This window comes from Hoplias malabaricus, chromosome 11 (genome assembly GCF_029633855.1).
Source record: "Hoplias malabaricus isolate fHopMal1 chromosome 11, fHopMal1.hap1, whole genome shotgun sequence".
NCBI classification, from domain to species: Eukaryota; Metazoa; Chordata; class Actinopteri; order Characiformes; family Erythrinidae; genus Hoplias; species Hoplias malabaricus.
Window position 1 is genome coordinate 20,963,311 of NC_089810.1, and position 20,526 is coordinate 20,983,836.

General features: G+C 42.4%; 1 protein-coding gene across 1 annotated transcript in view; it reads right to left on the reverse strand.

Annotated features, from left to right (window-relative positions):
• The window catches only part of cdh13 (cadherin 13, H-cadherin (heart)), a 508,194-nt gene extending 490,717 nt beyond the window's left edge, over positions 1 to 17,477 (reverse strand). Inside the window, exon 1 of the mRNA XM_066685111.1 lies at positions 17,312 to 17,477. Coding sequence (XP_066541208.1) covers positions 17,312 to 17,356 — 45 coding nt within the window. The 5' untranslated portion in view covers positions 17,357 to 17,477. The remainder of the gene's footprint in view (positions 1 to 17,311) is intronic.
• Between the last annotated feature and the right edge of the window lie 3,049 nt (positions 17,478 to 20,526).

Sequence of the window (20,526 nt, forward strand, 5' to 3'; positions counted from 1 at the left end):
TTCTTCCCCAAAATCATTCAAAAATCATGAAAAATATTGTTGTGTGTAAAATGATTTTGGAGTGTGGTTCAGGGTCGTCTGAGCAGCAGCTCTAAGCAGAGAGCAGTGGAAAAGACAAATGTGCTCAAAGTAAATGTACTTAGTGAAGAGGAGTCAACTCCCAAAGAATTGCTTCATCAAGCATCTGGAAGTCGCTCATAGCAACTAATGGCCAATGATTTACAGAGCTGGAACTCTGAGTTGACTCAGTCTTGGTTTGCGAGCACCTTCTGCAGAGCACTTTGAACTTAAAATGTTAATATTCAATCAATGAAAATGTATTTAACACAAAAAAAGGGGCCATATTCCTTCCATAATTTGATGTTAATGTGTTTTTAAATATAACATAAATTTTAAGCTCTAGTTTATGAAAGTAAGTAATAAATAATACCTCTAAAATAGTAAAATTAGCCTTTTTTTTGCCTAATTAACTAAAACTAGGCTAATATTTCTGTATTTACATCAATAATGATTAAGTGGCTAAATGACTCAAAAAGGAATACACATTTTAGTCAAAAAAACGAAATGAAACCTAAATCAAAAGCAGCTGCCAAAATGAATGATGTATTGATATGTTAGCAATCAGCAAACTAACAAAAGTTACAGGAAAAGAATTTTCAAAAAGAATTTGAAAATGCAGCCATTGTTATTGTGTGTGTCAAATGATGAACACTGGAAACAATGTTTCCACAGCAGTTTAATAGTTACCAATTTATAACCACTCATATAACACTTTAAAAAGCTAGATGTCATCAACTTTTGGTAGACAGCCTACAAAGTCTGTTGGTGTAAAATATTTACACTTTTAGCAGCATTCTCTCATTTATCTTGCTCATACCCAAAACAAGTTTTACAAGCCAGAGGCACATACAACCCCCCTGGAGCAAGTCGGGGGTTAAGTGCTTGGCTTAAGGGCACAATTGCCGAGGCAATCGTTTGGGATCAGGCCCATGACATGTTGAATCACAGCCAATATCCCCAGCTGCCAGCCTCGCATCATCCTGCAAGTTCACAGTGACCTAGAGAAACTAATGCAGGCTCTCAGAGTAAAAACTAAATACACATCAACAGACACCAGGATCGATGTGTGTGTGGATTAAAAATAATTAAGCAAACCTCCAATTACGAGTAGTGAGTGTTTAATTGGAGCCAGCAGAGGAATGTGCCAGTTTGTCTGCATGAGGCTAAATTAGTCTTAGCGCTCAGCACGTGATGATGTGTTGTGAAGGTTAGCAGTCACTCTTAGCGAGAGCTGGGTGTGTTGTTTGTCTTGTTAAAATAAACACATCCCTCCGGCATCTCAATGAGGAAGTCAAATGGTGGAGGACGAGAGATATTACTGTTCTGTCCGTCTGTTTCCTGTTTCATTACCGCTTTGACACGTCAAATTATCTCCACCAGCTAATCACTCACTGATGGCATGGAAGTGCTCAAGCAAGCTGAACCTTCAGGGATACGGTTGACTGGATCAGCACTTGGGGAGATTTCCAGTGATTTTTTTAGTAAAACTAAAAAAATACAACATTAAAATAATAAAAATATAGTTATACAAAAATACATTAATTCACTCATTCATTGTCTGTAACCGCTTATCCAGTTCAGATTCACAGTGGATCTGGAGCTTACCTGGAATCACTGGGCACAAGGCGGGAATACAAAAACACATGAAATACAATTTTTTTTAATATAAACTGAGAAAGTCAGAATGACAAAATGGCAACGACACCAACTCAAGCTCTAAACATATAAAGGAACAAAGTTTTGGTGGCATTTTTATCTTAAAATCACAGCTTCAAACCATCGTGATGTGTCACTGGCCTGTAATAAGGAGGACAGAGTTTCTACTACCAGCGACATGCTACTCCAGGCTTAGCACTGCATAAATTGCACTATGTAAGTTTAGGAGGAGGGTAGGAAATCGCACCTGCTCCCTCCCCTTCCCCCTTGAGTTCAGGACAGTGCTGTAAAAGTGAATTACACTCTGCAACTCTAGGTGGCACCCAGGAACATAAATACCAATTCTTAGCTAGTGTTCCTTTAAAAGCCTCTGACAGCTGACTCACGGAATGTTATTAGAGGAAATGCGAGTGAATGAGTGTGTGGGAGTGTGAGAGTGTGAGAGAGTGAGTGTGTGAGTGACAAGCCAGTTGCATGGGTCATTTCGCATCTAGAAATCAGAGGAATTTCCCATAAAGCAGATGCTCTTTAAGGAGATGAATCAGGCTGTGGTCTGTGGGACAGAGAGGTGCTAACCAGGATGCCTGTGTGACTCACGGACAGCACAGCATGAGGGAAAAAAAATAAGGTGAAATCGGCTTGTCCATGTGGCTCCACAGGGGCGGAAAATTGTGTCCAGCAAAGCGTGTAGGGTGCACAGAGGATATGACAGGCTGGACATGAAATCCTAATGAAAATCATATCCAGTGCCATGCATATTTCCCTCGCCTGCACACCGCAGAACCTGCCTACACATCACAAGCTCCCCACAGAGGTGACTGCCGGACGGAGGAGATAATCACGTGCTGAGGATTGCCCTGCAGTCAGTGTGTGGAAAGAAAAAGGAGGAGGCAAATTTGTCATACAATACTGGATTAAAGGGAAAATTAAAGGGAAATTCCTATTTAACTCGAATTTTGTAGTTTCAGTGAAAGCGAGTTCCCTGAACAGAGGAAATACCGCAAATCAAACAAAGAGCTTGAGTGGCTTATTATGTCAGTGTGTACATAGTGTAAGCCTTTCCAGAGGAGTAGAAGCCGTTACTGTATGAATGTGTAGGGACCAAGTACCAACCTATAACCTTCTTTTCAGTACAAAATGGTCAACAACCCTTGGCCATTTCAGTACTGTTTTCTATTAAAGTGCTAAATGAGGGCAGCAGTGCTAGGAAAACAAAAAAAAACATTTCGGACTGGCTGTGTGAGTGTGCGATGACCTGTAATGGACTGGTACCCTGTCCATGCTGTGTTTCTATCCTGACCCAATGATTCTGGGTAGGCTCTGGACCCACCCTGATGAAGGTTGGACGTAGTAGTTACAGAAAGTGATGTGAGCACAAGACGATATAGAAAATGTTCTTAAATCATAGTGTATCCAACAATTAAGGAAGATGCATGCATCTTTTATAAAGTGATAGTAAACGAACTTATGATTCACTTATTATTTATGAGTCTCATTTTTATTCATGTGTGGGTGGGTTTTCTGTTCTTAATAAAACATACACTTCCTTTGTGGCAGAAAATACACCCAGCTTAAAAGTGCAGAAGGATTCTTTAAAGATTTTTTTTTTTTTCGCATACAGAATTAATCTTTTCTTGGTCACTGCAGTGTGTGAAGAGAGAAGATCTGCGCGAGTTCATTACAGCAGACACAGAAGCGTCAGGGCCACTCGGAGACTATTAATATCCTCTCCTGAGCTGCCTAGTCTGATTCCAAACTTAGCCTGCTGCCTTTTGGCCTTGCTCTTAATGAAAGCAACCTTTAATTAATGAACTTCTCACCTCGCGCAGCCAAAGCAGCGCACTCTGAAGAACATACACTGAAAAAACACATACACGCACAGTTCGGCTGGGTGCTCTGAACACGTCTGAAAAGTGAACTGTGCCTCTCTGTCCTCTTCTTTACTCACTTGGTTTTACAGCAGCTCAGTGGTCTAATGCGATCCTCTGAGTCACAGCACTGCTTTGTTAAGCAGCTGTGTTGAGTGGAGACTGCAGCCCCTCGCTGCGAGCACTGCCATGTCCCCTGCAGTTCAGCCAAGCTTTACACAGAAAAAGGCCAGGACGCTTGACACTCAGCTGTATACACACCACTTATGAGAAAGCCTGTCTATTCATAGATGTACCAAGATTCTCTTGGCATATTCAAAATTGATTCACAAATACACTATACGATATCATACACTATAGGTATATGCCAAACATGCTGACACCTGCTCATCCAACATTTATTCTGAAAATACTGCAATAAATACTGAGTTTGTCCTACACAGTCCTACACTGTTGGAACAAGACTTGATTGCATTCAGTAGAGTGAACAAAGGTGAAATAAGATACCAATTAAAAGTAACAATTTTGTGTCATATGAATGAGAAATATTATGAAACAAAAATCAATTTTCAGTGCAGTTGCCTGTAGTTGTGTGTATTTGGAAATCCTAGCTACACACAAGCTGTGAAATAGTATAACAGTCAGTTTTGGTGACTTGCCAAATAGGAGCTGTTCTGATTTTACTATTTTTCTGTATCTAATTGAGTCTTTAGAATTTGACCGCTCCCTCATCTGATTAACAGAGCAAAGCACGCTTGATAAGTGTGGTGAAGTACTAAAAAAAAATACAGCAAAATGGAGAAGAAAGAACAGAGAGAAAATGACTAATTCTTATTCTTATTTAAAGCAACAGGAGCTGAAACAGGGCTGAACAGAGCTGTTTAGACAGGGGGAAGGAACATAGTGCTGTGTTGTTTGATCCTTGTAGTATTTTGACAAAAACGTGTCACAGATTGTTCGTTAAGGACCTTGGAACTATGCAAAAGTGGTATAAAGAAACAGCTGTAAGCCAACATCTCATTAATATATGAATTCAAAGTAACAGGTTTAAATATATACTTTTACTCAACATTATATTATTAACGTAATATTCTTTCATGTAATATTTTCATTGATTCTGTTAATAATAAATTACACTGCATTCGAATTCAACTAAGCCATACTTGTTAACAAACAGAATATACTACAGCCTAACAGAAAAAGTAAAAAAATGCTTTAGTTATGATATATATTATGATGCTTTGAGAATCAGTTTTAAAATCACACTATGACTCCCTGAATCAAATTTATATTGAGGTGACTGGCGAGACCTAGTCCTAAGGTGCACACACACAAACTTCCTCTAGAATAATATCAGCCCAGTTCCTCTCATCCATTTCTCTCCTCCACAAAAATGTCTATCCCCTACAGCCCCCTTAAATCAAACAGGCCCCCAAAAATAACCAGCCAAAGCTGCTTAATGACTAACACTCTTGCAGATTTTTGATACACTAATCAACAGCACGTCCCTGCCACATGAGCATCATGCCGGGGGGCTTTTTATAGCTGAGCAAAAAAAAAAAATGCTACGACATTGAGGATTCGCCTCCTTTTCTTGAAAAATGTACACACTGCTTCAAAGAATGTTAGGTCTTTATAGAAGGATAGGCTTAGTTAGTACTCAGTGGGAAGAAAAAGGCTGCCACAGCGTTTCCTACTCTCAAAATACACCCCATTACAGTACTCAGCTCTTCTCTTACTAATAGTGTACTGTATGCATGCCTCTGCACAGACTTAATCCATATGTGAGGCTGAAAAATGACTTTAGCTTCAGTTAAAAAGATTATATAAGAGAATTTGATCTTCAAGTCAATTTACATTGAATAAATCTATTTTAACACCATCTTAAAACCACCCTGAATACTGTGACTGTCTTGTGATTCTACTATACAGTTCTTAGCCCTTAATAGCAGACATCTGTGACTCCTGCACTCTCTGCTACTGGTCAGTATGTGTACATAGCAAACTGCTATGAATTCTTTCAAAGTAATTAAGGATAAGGGTTATTACCTGAGTTACACAAAGAAGTGTTTTATCTAATCTCTCAATTATGCTCATTAGAAAGTTGCTGTAGACTGTGTACCATGCTCTTATAAAATTACTGCATGTCACACTGCATGAGATACAGTGCAGGGAAAATCTAGGCCTAATTCTTTTTTTTTTAATTATGACATTCTGATGTGAGCTACTAATCCCTCTCGGAAAAATAGTGATCATACAATCATAGAAAAACTGTGTGAAGTCGAATTCAGAGCCATTCTGCGGCTAGGGAACATGTCACCACGGAATATAGGCCTGTATTGCTTTGCCTTTCCAAGTCATTGCATACTTTATACATATGACTTAGTAGTGGTCATTTGTAAGCACATCAATTTACACACTCAGAGACCACACACTTTAACCTGCCATCGAAGGACTCCTTCACAGTTTGCCATTTGTAAATGCAACAAGAGTCATCAGTAATAGAAACCATACATAAGAGGAGTTTAATGTCTCCGAAAGTCACCTCACAGATAGTTATTACATGAAATGTTTCTGAATACCTGAGAAAAGGATATGATCCAAGTTTGATGCAAAACATTCCTAATTTTGGCCCAAATTAACTAAAACATTTTTAATCATATTACAGTAGTAGGATAATCCAGCATTAAGAATATAGCCCAAGGACTCATAGGCAGAGCATGGTATACCTGTCAAAACTGGCAATTATATACTGCTGCAAATGTTAGTGGGGTTACTTAGTACACAACATCAGTGTTATAATGAAGGGTATAAATATACTGTTAATGGGTTAGAGACCTTGTGTACCTTGTTTCTTATACCCACCAGTGTAAGGAAATCCAAGTGGATCAGGTACACTGCAATGAACCACTTCAAATTAAGCCACAATCAATGATTGTTCACAACTCCAACACTAAATTATCTGTCTACTGTAGCAGACAGACACCATTGCTTCACAAACCTCCTTGTGTGATTTATTGCGCAAAATCACCACTTAAAATGTTTCTGGAGGCAGCACTGCCTTCAAGGCAGGAGGAACGTAATCGGTTCCAGCCAACATATGGGATGAATGTGATTGATTAAAAAGTTTTGGGAGGAGATTCAAAATGGTTCGGAAGGCAGCGCTGATTTTTAAATACCACGCCATAAACTGGTAAAGCTCTGCCTAGAACCCCATGTGTGCTGGCTCTAAATGTCTTTGGAAGAATAAATGTGTAATATATCTTTTATTTTTGTTACTGTACACGTCTGTTTCAAAATTTCTTGGAAGTGCTGCAAAAATCTCATTATTCTGTTTTACTTGAATGAAGGGTAATGCAACTTAGGGCCTCAGAGGAAGCTGCGGAGTAGCTTATAATAAATTTTATAGTAAAGTATATAGTAAATTTCACATTTATTCTTCCAAGTCATTTTTGTCAGACACAGCAGGCAAACCACAAGTGTCTAGACAGAGCTTTATGGCATGGTATTTAAAAATCAGCACTGTCTCCAGAACCATTTTGAAAAGTGATTTTGCACAAGACTTACATTGTGCTTTAGCATTGTATCATTCCTACACTACTCTACTCAGCTCTACTGGGGAAATCTGGTACTTGGTAATTTTAAGAACCTGCTCTCTCATGGTTCTGAGCGAAACAAGGGCAGATTAAACCATGATGTGTTAACCTTGCAGAGTGTTGACTGGTCAGAGAGACTTGTCAATCATGAAAATGTAAACATCCAGTTTTTCGTAAAATCTCCAAACTGCAGGGGATTGGTTGCCTTGGATTGGTGGCTGATGATAGACTCCAGCGAAAAATGGACAGTGCAACATAGATCGGAAAAAAACTCTACTGATCTGAACTGCTGCACCAAGCCGGGTTCAGTCCCAAAACAAAAAGATAACGTGTGAATACATAATTAATAAACAGCGCTTAATTATATCGCTGTAGTTGTAGTTTCTAAATCCTGTGGTTCCCATTAGAGACAGTGTTTTGCAACATCACCAGCTACGTTTCGTGGGGGAGCTGTGGTAATAGAAAATGAATCAGGTACCTAGTACAGAACAGCAAGTCAAGCTGAACAGATTCGAGGTATACCATGCAGTGGAAAATAGTCAACAGTGTGCAGTGTAAATTAGCTGATGATTTCTTCTGTCCATTTCTGTATAGTCAGGTTGGTGTGCAATTACAGACTGGTAAGACACGGCTTAGCAGTGTGACAAAAGCTTAATAAAATGTTTCTTTCCAGTACAAGGTCTGTGAGAACAGCATTCAGATCAATAGCTTGAGCTTTTCTTATTTGAGATGACTGTACTTATTGAATTAAAGTGTGCCAATCACTGGCATGTTGCCTTGCACACTCTCCATTCCGCTGTATGGAGCAAGGCAGGGAGGGAATCACAAAGCAGGCGCAGTGGATCATGTTTACAGAAACGCTGCTGAAGTTGAGCTTCTCAGAGAGAGAGCCAAGTGCTGGCAAAAATGCTCCATCTTCTGACTCTGTGGCTCCTTAACCCACAGTAAAAACCCCAGGCTTGTCTCTTCCTGCAGCTGCGTAGGAGGGGTTGCACAGGCTGCTATAGAGCTCTCGGTGCTATTTATTTTTTTATTTATTTAACCAAGTGGCCAAAAGATGTTGCTGATCCTTTGAGGGCCAAAAAAACGCAGGGTTTATTCTGCAATCTGTCTTCACATCCAATTGGCAAGCACAGTCGCGTACAGGGATTGACATGCAGGCCTTTTAAAGCTCACACTCCTGCCCATCCCTTAAGAATCTCTGGCACTCTGTCGCCATCTAGGTGGTGGGAGAGGGTAGTGCAGAAAAAGGGGGGGTGGTGGTGCTGTGTGGCAGTGATTGATTCCCCCGCTCGCGGATGTGACACTTGGCCTAGGCGACATGCCGGGGATCAGAACGAATTAAAAGCAACAGAAGGAACAGAAAGTGAGGGGGATGAAACGGTAAAGAAAGCAAGGAGGAGGTGGGGGAGGGGGGTTGGGGGGTTATGCCAGCCTCTCAGATCTGAGCCTGCTCCTCAGCTACATCTAAGAGCAACGAGGAAAGGAGCAGTTAGCAGAAACACGGTACAGCAAGGAGCAAACATGACCCTATGTCTATGGCTTAGTGGGGGGTGAGACAGAGAGCCAGATGAGACGCTGAGAGATGAATGAGAGCCGGACCCTTAGGTCAATCCAGCAAACACAGCATCTAGGATTACACTAAGGCCAGGCCTCTGTTTCCGGCCATAAATTGACAGTAAATTGATTTCTAAGTGTGGGCTGGGTGGAATGTTCACAATGCTGCTACTGCCATTATATTGGTGCATACTGAGATTGCAGTTTGCCTTGCACTACATTAAAACACACAGTAGCATGTACCCATGTAGCAGGGTTAAAAACCGAATACGTACACCATCGCCTACTTAGATTAATCTGCTTACATTATGAATACCTTAATCTGACTACCTTAATCACCCACATCTGGATCAACTGGAATTTTCGTTGGTGAAGATGAGGAGACTTTTTAGTGGCTCTCTTATAGACTACAAACTTATATAAAAGCGATATCAGTTTCACAATAACCATCAACAAAATGATACATTGTGCAGCCTTATACTATACTGTACTGCAACCTAAGTGTCTGAGTATTCAGCTGAATAGATTTCAAATAATTTATCCCTTCCATGAGTGTGAAAGCATGCTTCCCTTAATGCCATGAGATGTGTGTGTAAATGTGCCTGACAGCATGTGTGTGTGGGGTGGGGGGCAGCAGTGATGGGATCCTCAGCCATATCCTAAAATCTGACCATAAATAGAACGAATGCAGATCTGTGTCTTCCACCTATCAGCGGCCCATCATCAGTCTCAGTCACACCTCACACAGTGCTCGTCTCGGCGGCACGTGCACGCACACACAAACACACAAGCCTTGACAGCAGCACAGGGGAGAGCGCAGGCAGCCACACCGTTAAGCAATCATCGGCCCGCCCATTAGAATTCTCTGGCCTCCTTTTAACACCCAAGGGAACGTGGAGCATAAGCATCTAGAGATAAACATGCACCATGTTCACCATGACATTTCTCCCCATTCACGGCCAAATCAGTTGCACAGAGAGAGAGGGGGGAGAGAGACAGAGAGAGAGAGAGAGAGAGAGAGAGAGAGAGAGAGAGAGAAATGCAGAGGGGAAACTGACAAAAGAGAGAACCTGAGATACTGAGATAAAGAAATAGCAAGAGATGAAAGAAAAGAAGGTGACTGAAGGAGATATAGACATTTAAAAATGAGTAAGTGTGACTGGCAGAGAAAAGGAAAGAGAAAGAGAGAGAGAGAGAGAGAGAGAGAGAGAGAGAAACAGAGAGAGAGAGAAACAGAGAGAGAGTGAAGACAGATGGAAAAAAAGAGAGGAAAAGCGAGAAGGGGAACGAGTGAAGAGAAAAAGGGGAAAGAGCAAATGACACAGGAAGAGAGAGTATGCCTCAGATTGTCTGCGATAGCAATCTCAACATCGCCTCCGGTGCTGATTTACCAGATCTCACACACACACACACACACACTACCACACACACACACACACACACACACACACACAGTGCCACATACAAACAACCACATGCACAGTGTGAGAAATCCTAAATCGAGAACTAATCAGGATGTGGTGAATGAGAAGCAGAGTGCCATAGCTAGAGTGATCCATATTTACCAATATGACTCACTGCCATTCCCCCTGCACTAGTTTCTGAGCGAGGGTGACTGGGGGAACACTCCAGAAAAATATATGAGGAGTAAATGAGCAAGAGGGAAGAGAGAGAGTGAGAGAGAGCGAGAGAGAGAGAAAGAACGAGAGAAATTGAGCCTGCGTGTGGCCTCACTGGCCATACAGCATGCTGCGTGTTTGAGCAATGGATTAGACAACTCTGGCTTTGTGGTTTTCCCAGCAATTATCTGCCTGAAGGAAGGATGAGTTCTGCAAACAGAGACAAGAAGGAACAAGAGGGAGCAAGTGCAAGAGAGAGAGAAAGCGAAAGTGAGAGTGAGAGAGAGAGAGAGAGAGAGCGAGAGAGAGAGAGAGAGAGAGAGAGAGAGACAGAGAGAGAGAGAGAGAGAGAGGCATGAGCACGTTATGAGGATGGCAACGCTAGTTCTCTTTCTACAACACTGCACTCATGCTTACATTGTGTCCTTCTGTGTCGGAACAATCTCAGACACACACAAACACACTCTAATGCTCCTCACACAGTCTTTCGGACCCCCTCCCACTCTCCCTCTCGGCGACACACAGGAACACAAATGAGCTTTCATTTCATTTTCCCTGGACACTCACTCGTTCAGTCAGTTACACTTAATGAATTTACATCCAAAGGCCTTCCGCTTAATTAAGCCGATGCGGGCCTGGTTTCCAACGTAGGTGAGGAGCGGGCACGGCTGTTCCCACTTGTTTTTCAGCTCTGATTCTTTCCTCAGAGGTCACAGAGGAACAAAAATGAGAGTAAGAGGAGACATACATCTCCCTGATGGCCCTGCCTTCGCCGATGGTTTGTCTCTCAGCCTTTGAATGAGAACTGATCTGCTTCATGCAACAATCACAAATGGGATCCTTCATAGGAATGTTTGGGGCTTGACGTACACAGGTATAGATCATTTCAATGGGTGTGCTAATGCTAACTCTGAGAGGAGCATGGCTGCTGGGGTAAGCCCACAAGGTTGGAACCTGCCTGAAATGAAAGTAAACACTCAGGGTCTCAAGTTAACTCTCTGGTTGATTACAGGCAACTACTGAACCACATACACTAAGGAAGGAAAGCAGATCTGGCCTCAGGATGCTTGAGACCTCATTTATAAAAAGACAGAGAGAGAGAGAGAATGAGAAAGAGAGCACCCTTATCCCTTACAGGGAGCTTGTTCCTACAAGTCCACAGTTAGGATGATCTAACTCTTCAGACACATCTTCATTTTTGAATCCAGCACTATAAGAGCTCTCTGCTTTGATACGGCTCTCCATTTGCTCAGCCTTTATGACAGTAACAGCATCTGAGGAGGACATGTACCACAAACACAAATGTACATTCTTTTTTTTCTTCTCATTTCTTTCTTTTTCTTTTTCAATCCATCTACATTACTATATTAAAGAGTACCATAAGACATACAGAGGACATTAAACCTAACTAGTATTCATCATCTGACCCAAAAAAAAGATATCCAAGCTATAACCAAGCTCTGCAATTAGTAGAAGAATTAAAGTAGCCCAGCACTGGTGAGCAGTGACCTTGGCTGGAGTAGGGCACTGGGCACAAAAGAGTGAAGGGTGCGGGAAACATTCCATTCAGAGCAACACTAATGACTGGCTGCTCATTATCCCCATCGTTAACAAGCCTTCATTTACGTTATTGTGCTCCACCGCCAGCTACCACATTAATTAACGCTTTTCCTTCCCAGTGTGAGGAGTTCTCTCCAAATACCAAACCCATGGGTGGGGACACTGCAAGAAAGTCTACCCTGAGTATAAACAAACAGAAGTCTTCCGCCATGGCTACATGAGGCCACATGAGAGTCCATGTATAATGTGATTTTCAAATACGGTTTTCATTAATGATGTGCCAGTGAAAGTGCTACTGAGGGTTTGGAGCAAAAAGAATCCCAACTAACCCTTTAAATCAGCTCAGGCACAGTTTATAATTTTATAAACTGTCTACAAAAAGTCTACACAGTGCTAGCAGTTTTGGTGTTGAACTCTCTCCATTTGTGGGCATTGTCCGATACTGTCACTTTCCAAAGAACATGTATCTCTATTTTTGTCAAATTTTAGTTTGCAACAACGCTTGGGGCGGCACGGTGGTGCAGCAGATAGTGTCGCAGTCACACAGCTCCAGGGACCTGGAGGTTGTGGGTTCGATTCCCGCTCCGGGTGACTGTCTGTGAGGAGTTTGGTGTGTTCTCCCTGTGTCCGCATGGGTTCCCTCCGGGTGCTCCGGTTTCCTCCCGCAGTCCAAAAATACACATTGGTAGGTGGATTGGTGACTCAAAAGTGTCCGTAGGTGTGAGTGCGTGTGTGTTGCCCTTTGAAAGACTGGCGCCCCCTCCAGGGTGTATTCCTGCATTGTGCCCAATGATTCCAGGTAGGCTCTGGACCCACCGTGACCCTGAACTGGATAATGAATTAATGTGTAATAGATAATGAATGAATAAACATCACTTGAACACAGCAGCTGTGCGAAAGTTAGAAATGCTCTAAAATTACTTAGAATCAAATCTTTTTACATTGACTTCCTTTGAATGTTAAGGTATGCATAGATAAGATACAGGTTTTTCTTTGGGCTTTCTTTCCATATCAGAGCATGAGTATCACAACAGTAATCTGTACCTGCCAATCTATGTCCAATCTCTGTAATATATCTATAACAATTTGACCAATTTTGTGATTGCAATTTGGATTGCAATGATTTCCTCTAAATTAAGGGCCAGGGGTCTGTTGCACAAAGAAGAATTTATGAGTTATAGGGAACCTATACCTAGAGTTGAGGACTATCAAGTAGGAATGTCCTTCTGCTGTTTTCCCACTGGACACATTCAAACTGAATTCTAAAGCTAAAGTGATTTTGCAGAATCCAGTAAATGTAAGCCAAGTTTTGAAAAAATCCAAGCAAAAAGGTCCCACCCTCTACCTCTAAAGCCACTCCCCTAAAATACTTGGAAGGATAAAGGTGCACCACATCTCACATTCATACACCATCCACCTACCTCGTATATCATTTACATGTATGAAAAAATGAACAACCACTGCAACGGTGTTCACTCGTTTTCCCTTTTTTTGTTGGAAGCCTTCTCTACGTCTGTCCTTCTTTTCTTTGTTTAGAAATGTTCTAAATCTATCCTTCAGGTGTGCATGATGTCTTCTGAGCATGTGTGCAGTACATGTGCATGGGTACAGGGTGATGTAGTAGACAGGCAGGTAAGCCATACAATCATTTAATTAATTCCGTCCAAGTGAAATGATTGGATGAGAGTTCTCACAGACCTGTAGCTAATACAGAAAAGGAATTTTTTTGTTTATGTTGTCAAAGCATTTGATTTGCTGATTGCTATTGGGATGTAAAGAGTATTTCAAGAAATATAACAAAAACAGTTTTTAAGACAAAGCACTTACACCAGCTTTAATTTATCTCGCTAAACTACAAAATCCAGGTTTCTGGAATACTCCCAGACAATTCCCAGGCACGGTGGCGCAGCAGGTAGTGTCGCACTGTGAGGAGTTGGTGTGTTCTCCCCGTGTCCGCGTGGGTTTCCTCCGGGTGCTCCGGTTTCCTCCCACAGTCCAAAAACACACGTTGGTAGGTGGATTGGAGACTCAAAAGTGTCCGTAGGTATGAGTGTGTGAGTGAATGTGTGTGTGTGTCTGTGTGTGTGTGTGTGTGTGTCTGTGTTGCCCTGTGAAGGACTGGCGCCCCCTCCAGGGTGTATTCCCGTCTTGCGCCCAATGATTCCAGGTAGGCTCTGGACCCACCGCGACCCTGAATTGGATAAGTGGTTACAGATAATGAATGAATGAATGAATGAATGAACTATTTCCCCCTGCTATTTTAATATAAATAAAATTAATCACTCAACCCTAGCCAATGTTCTGAGATCAGATATGTGATTTCTTTCAAAAGGGACATTTTTGGACAAGTGCACTTTCACTGTGTACTCCGTCTACTCAGCACTCAGGATTAACAGATGCTGCAGATTACAGCAGGTGGAGCTAAACAAGAAGCTAATTTTGTTAGAAAGTAGCCCAAAGGCATTAGACTTTTCAGTGATTTTAACAGGGTCATAGTTTTCTCTTCATTCTTGAAATTTACTAATAAATTATTGGTGGCCGTGCTGTAATATCACACCCTCATTCACAAGAGTGTGAAGCTAAATATACCCCAGCTCCATAGCTGGGGATGAGCATCTCAGACTCAGCCTTTCTGTGTTGCTGCCTCTGGGCTTTCAGTCGGAGTGAGGAAACAGTGTGTATTTTTTATGTGCTTGTGTGTGTGTGTGTGTGTGTGTGTGTCGTGCTCTGTCTTCATGAATTGTGTGTATGTGGGTGCAGTCCCACTTACGCACCTGTAACCACTGCAATAAATAGAGTTGACAAAAGAGCATGACAGTACCTACTTCCCTTTCCCTGTACCCCAACCATCTCACACACACACAGACACAGACACACACACACACACAGAAACAAACACATACAAACATCTATCTGTACCTTTCTCATTAATACTGAAGCAAGTAGGGTATGTTGCTAGCGCTGAGGACACTGTCAAACTGAGAGCTGTTGGGAATGTCCACCAAGCTCCATATCCTACAAATTCACAGAAACACCATTCTGAAAGCCCCATATATGACCTACTAAACACACTCTCTCACTACACACACTCTAGCAGGAACATATTCCACAGCTGCTATAACTCACTGACTGATGTGTTAAATGAAGCCACGACCCCCCAACCCCCCCCCCCCCCCCCCCCTCCCTCCGTGATTCTCACACTCAGGGACTTCAATTCCACTCAGGGATACCACTTGCTTTCCTATTTCTGTTTTACTTTTCTATTTCACCAAACCTACCATCACTGGACTGAGGCTGTTAAGGAGATAGATAAGTAACAGACACAGAAACAACAGAGAGAGAGCGAAATGAAAGAACAGTAGATGAAGGGGTGTGAGAGGAAGAAAGAGAAAAATAAAGGACAAAATTAGAAAGGGCTGTTAGATGATTGAGAAGGCAGGAGAGTGAGGAAAGAAAAGTAGATGAGAAACGAGAGAGAGAGAGAGAGAGAGAGAGAAAGAGAGAGAGAGAGAGAGAGAGAGAGGTGGAAAGAAAGACAGAGGGTGGAAGGAGACTGAGAGAAAGAGGTGTACGGTTTATTGGGTGTCGTCTGTTTTGACTTGAAGCGGGTATTTCCGATGCTGCCGGGCGCGGGAACTTGGCGCCCCTCGAGTGCCTATAAATAAGATCGTCTCCACCTGGTCTCACACAGCGAACTGAAAAACCGTTGAAACTAGCACCACGGGCCAGCCGTAAATGTGACGACAATATCTTGACGAAAATCTATGGAGAAGCGCAGGTTCTGTTTATCCCTGTAGGGGCGACGGTAAACACGAGTCTCGCTGGCGTGGAGTACGGCTCAGAGCGTTGTGACAGAGATAGTGAGAGGCCAGTTTAAGCTGAGAGCCTGTTGAAACATGTCTCTTCCAATATAAGTTATGAGTCCTGAGGGGTGGCTAAACCTCGGCACAGAACTCCCTGCTTTACTTAATCAGCCATTAAGCGCCAATATATGAGAATTCTTGACAAGTTGGAAGAAATGTAATGCTATAGTTATAGTTGAAAAAAAAACACGTTTATCTCATACAGCTATTGCTTTGCTGGGTGTATACAGCCATATGGGGACATCGCCAGACGTTTTCATTTTTGTCATACTCTATTATTGTATCACCCCAAAAACTGGAACCTGTTTATGGTTTGTATCTCATCAGAGTAGCATTGTGGTACTGTCACAAACATCATTACTACAGTTTTAAAGCAGTAGATATTATTACAGCTAGCCGTAGCTGATACTCCACATTAGATGCGGCGTTTTCCCGCCACTTTTTTGGACTGTGGCAGATGTGGTGAACGGCAGAACCATGGATTATACAGTGGACGGACAGAATGGTTGCATATAAATGCAGCACATATAGCGACAGAGAGCCCTTGATTCTCCAGTTCGAGTCTGCTTCATGCGGGTCATATTTCAAACCAAAATGGTTTCCAATATGCCATTGTTCTAGGTTTAATCTTCATTAACAATACAGGGAAAGTAACATAAATAAATCTGCCCGGAGCATAGAGGTGACCACAGCAGATGACCTCTGTAATAAACATTCATTTGACTATTACAAAGTAAATTAAAACTATGCCACAAAAATAATATCAAAACGGGATATAGTTGTTCAAGAGTAGTCCAAACCCTCAGAGGGAGTGAGAGAGACGGAGAGAGTGGCATTATTGACTACAGCCGTTGGTTTTCCTGTTCTTTGTGTCTTAAGTTTTCAATAAACCCGCGTTAAAAAGCACCGATGAAAAATTTAAGGTGGGGTTGAAAGGCTTTGAAAATACAGCTCGAATGGCTGAATTGCGCCGTCTAAAGTGTCACGAAGACAGCTCCTTAAGTCCGCGTGCCGTGCGAATCTCTCTCTCTCTCTCTCTCTCTCGCTCGCTCGCTCTCTCTCACACACACACACACACACACACACCGTTCCCTCTAATGAAGGGAGCCAAAGGAACGCTGAACTTGGGAGCTGAGCGGAATAACGATGCGAAAGCAAGCGGACTTCGCTGTTGATGGCACGCAGCCCCTCTCTCTCTCTCTCACACACACACACACACACAATCACTATGACACTGGACAACGACTATAAATCAAGGCTATAAAAATAAAGAGTGATATAAGAATAATAAATATATTCGTCGAAGAATTTGACTAAGCCCGTCACACTGTGTACAACTCACGGTCACCCTCCGATAATAAATTACTTCAGGAGAAAACTGTGCTACAAACTGCTGAAAAAAACCCATGCACCATTGCTGTGCGGGTGCCTCGAGAGTTGCACTGAGCACTCCGCTCAAGCGCCGGTGGAAAAGCTCGAACAGCCCCGAGATTCCACGGCTGCCACGGTGAAGGAAACGTGCTGCGCTTTACCTGGGAGAGGAGGAAGGCGACGAGCACGCGGCTCCTGAACTCCATGGTGGTCAAAACGCTCGGAGAGAAAGGTTCAAAACAGCGTGCAGGTTTGACCAGCTCTGCTCATAATTCCCGAGTGCAAGCGCCAGTGCGAGTGTAAAGCCCCCCTCTGAAGCCTCAGGCTGCCAACTTCCCAACTACAGCTGCAGCCTCATCAGCAGAGCACTGGAGAGAGGCGCCGAGTCCACGCGCAGCGCATTTATAGGGGGGACCGCTCCATGCACGCGACCATTCACAACATGAAACAAGTTCACGGCTTTTGAGTGCGCTTCTATGCACTGCAGATTAGAAGTACTTGAGCGATTTTCCATTGCGTTTCATTGCATGTAGTGAATATTAAAAGAGTACAATTGCTGAAGTGTGGTAAACACTTCACTGTTTGAAAGGCTGATTGCACTGCTGGAATACTGATCTGATCTCATTTGTTGTGTGCTGGAATACCCTTAAAGGGCAGCTTTTATTCAGATGGTACGGCACTGGGGTTTCAGGACACTTTCATTACAGATCGTGGCTTTAGGTAATGTTAGTGTTCGTATGCAAAACTTTGAACACCCCTGGAAAAGAGAAGTCATCTCGCCCTCTACAGGGACGACAACATTGTACTCACATTTCTCTTATTACAGTGTGCCAATATTACATACGTGTGCATTAACATATCCAGGAGTGGGCTCTCTGTAAAGGTTTCCTCGTTTCCTTTTTATATAGAACATGGCATGATATAATATGATGCCCAGGTCTATGCTTTCAACTGTATGCTGTGTGGCAGTACTACAGGTAGTAAAGCATGATATTGTACTGGTTCCTTGTACTCAAACCAGTTCCTGTTCCCACAGCCTGGGGTCATTTTCCTCTGTGGCACACTGGAAGTTTTCCTATCCTCGGTGTACGAGTGTTGGGACTATAAAGCTGTTGTGTAAAATTGGGCAGTGGAGCTTGTGTCAGTATTGTGAATACCAACCTTTTATTTGGTTCTTTCCATTGACTGCACGAAACAATTTTATTTTCCCTGTGGAGTTTGGGATGAGCGTTCAATGCGATGATACACAACAGTTGCCATGCTGACTACAGTCTACCCCATTTTCCTTAAAAAAATAAACAAAAAAACAAATCACATACAAAAGCTGCCCATGTTTTTCAGGGTCTTATTATTGTTTGGACAATCTAACTGAGCCCTTGCAATGAAGAACAAAATATGTGACATTTTTCATAAACACCATGACATTGTTTGATGCTCTCAGTTTAAAATAAAGCAGTCACTAGAACATTTCTTGTTTATTCGGTTGTATTTTTCCATTTAAATGTATGTTCACACCAAAAAACCATTTCCACTGCTAGACTGGACAAGCATGCATCACAACTTACAAAAAAAGAAAAAACACATTCCTGATATAAAAGTTTTCTTCTTTTTAAAGGCTCGATTTATTCTTAAGACTTTGAATTCCCTAGCCACGGGGCAAATACTATCAAGCCGTTATTTGACATACATGCTGGTCATGGGGTGGCTCGGTGGCACAGCAGGTAGTGTTGCAGTCACACAGCTCCAGCTACCTGGAGGTTGTGGGTTCAAGTCCTGCTCTGGGTGACTGTCTGTGAGGAGTTCTCCCTGTGTCCATGTGGGTTTCCTTCCACAGTCCAAAAGTGTCCGTAGGTGTGAGTGTGTGAGTGAATGTGTGAGTGTGTGTTGTCCTGTGAAGGACTGGCGCCCCCTCCAGGGTGTATTCCTGCCTTGCGTCCAATGATTCCAGGTAGGCTCTGGACCCACCGTGACCCTGAACTGGATAAGCGGTTACAGATAATAAATGAATGAATGAATATGCTGGTCATTCTAATGATCATAGGTAATGCAAATGTGCATAATGAAACCTAATAACATGTGTGCCAGGTCACCACAAGTTATAAACTGGCCCCAGAGACATATCTACATTAAACTATTACCACATGCCACCACACTCACTTGTATGCAGTGACTTCAGTACACAAAGTTACAAGTCTCTTTTCACATCTCACCCGATGGCCTGCTGTGTCAGTGATGGAGCACCTTAATTCAAGGATTTCTACACCTTTAATAGCCACATTCACCAAGCTTATTGCTTTAAACTTGCTGGCATTTGACAGGCGAGATTCAATGCAGCAGGACTAGTATTCCACTGAGGGCCATCACTGACATCCCACTTCAAGAAGAGTGTTCAAGTACAGTGGATTATAACTGAGTTACTGTCAACTTTTGCATGAAGGTTGGCTTAAATCAGTTTTCTGTTTCAGCCCAGATACTGCAGTGTCCTATACAGGTTCTCCTGATTCACAGCTGATTCTGTTCCAGTCTCTCAGTATATAAATCACATCATTCTTTGTAGTAAAAGAATCCTTTAATCACATGCCATCTTTAATGGGATGTGATTAGTTGGTTTGCTGTCTTTTCTGTGCACAGAAAACAGATTTGGCAAATCAGGGCTTGGACACAGAGTGAAAATGTGCCAGTCTTTTGATCCAATCCAACAGACAATTTAAAAAATCAGCCAAACCCACAAATGGAGTAAAAAGCATAGACACTTAATGGTTCAGAAATATTAAAACAAAGAGTGCACGCAGTGCAAAGTTCACAAAGACTCTAACGTGTTGTATGTGGTTTGAGATTATATGGACATTATATTGAGTTGGATGTACTGAGGTGAGCTAAGCCAGTGTTAAGAAGGTTGTGGAAGAAAAGAAGATAGGTGTTCCACTCAAACTCAAACTAAGTGTTGACCATAACCTTGAGAACCACTATTTTTCAAGCAGATGAAAACATTAGCACCTGGAGGAAATCCACGCAGACACTGGAAGAACACCACTGGAAGAACTCCACACAAACAGTGACCCAAGGCAAGAATCTCACCCAGGACCTTAACACCTGCACCGGTGTGACAGAGGCACTAATCTCAGCCACAGATGCTCCACCAACAAGTTGACGGAGAGTCTGCCACCTTCAATGCATTAACATACCCTCAGTGTCAGGATTCTCCCAGTTGCTTTTTGATTGGTTATGGTTAGTGTACATCCGCATGTCTATTTATCATTTTGTACTGGCCCAGTGATTCCAGGTAGTCTCCAGACCCATGGCAAACTTGAACAGAAGGCAGCGGTTACAGAAAATGAAGGAGCAAATGAATGAAATCTGTTGACATTACTGCTGA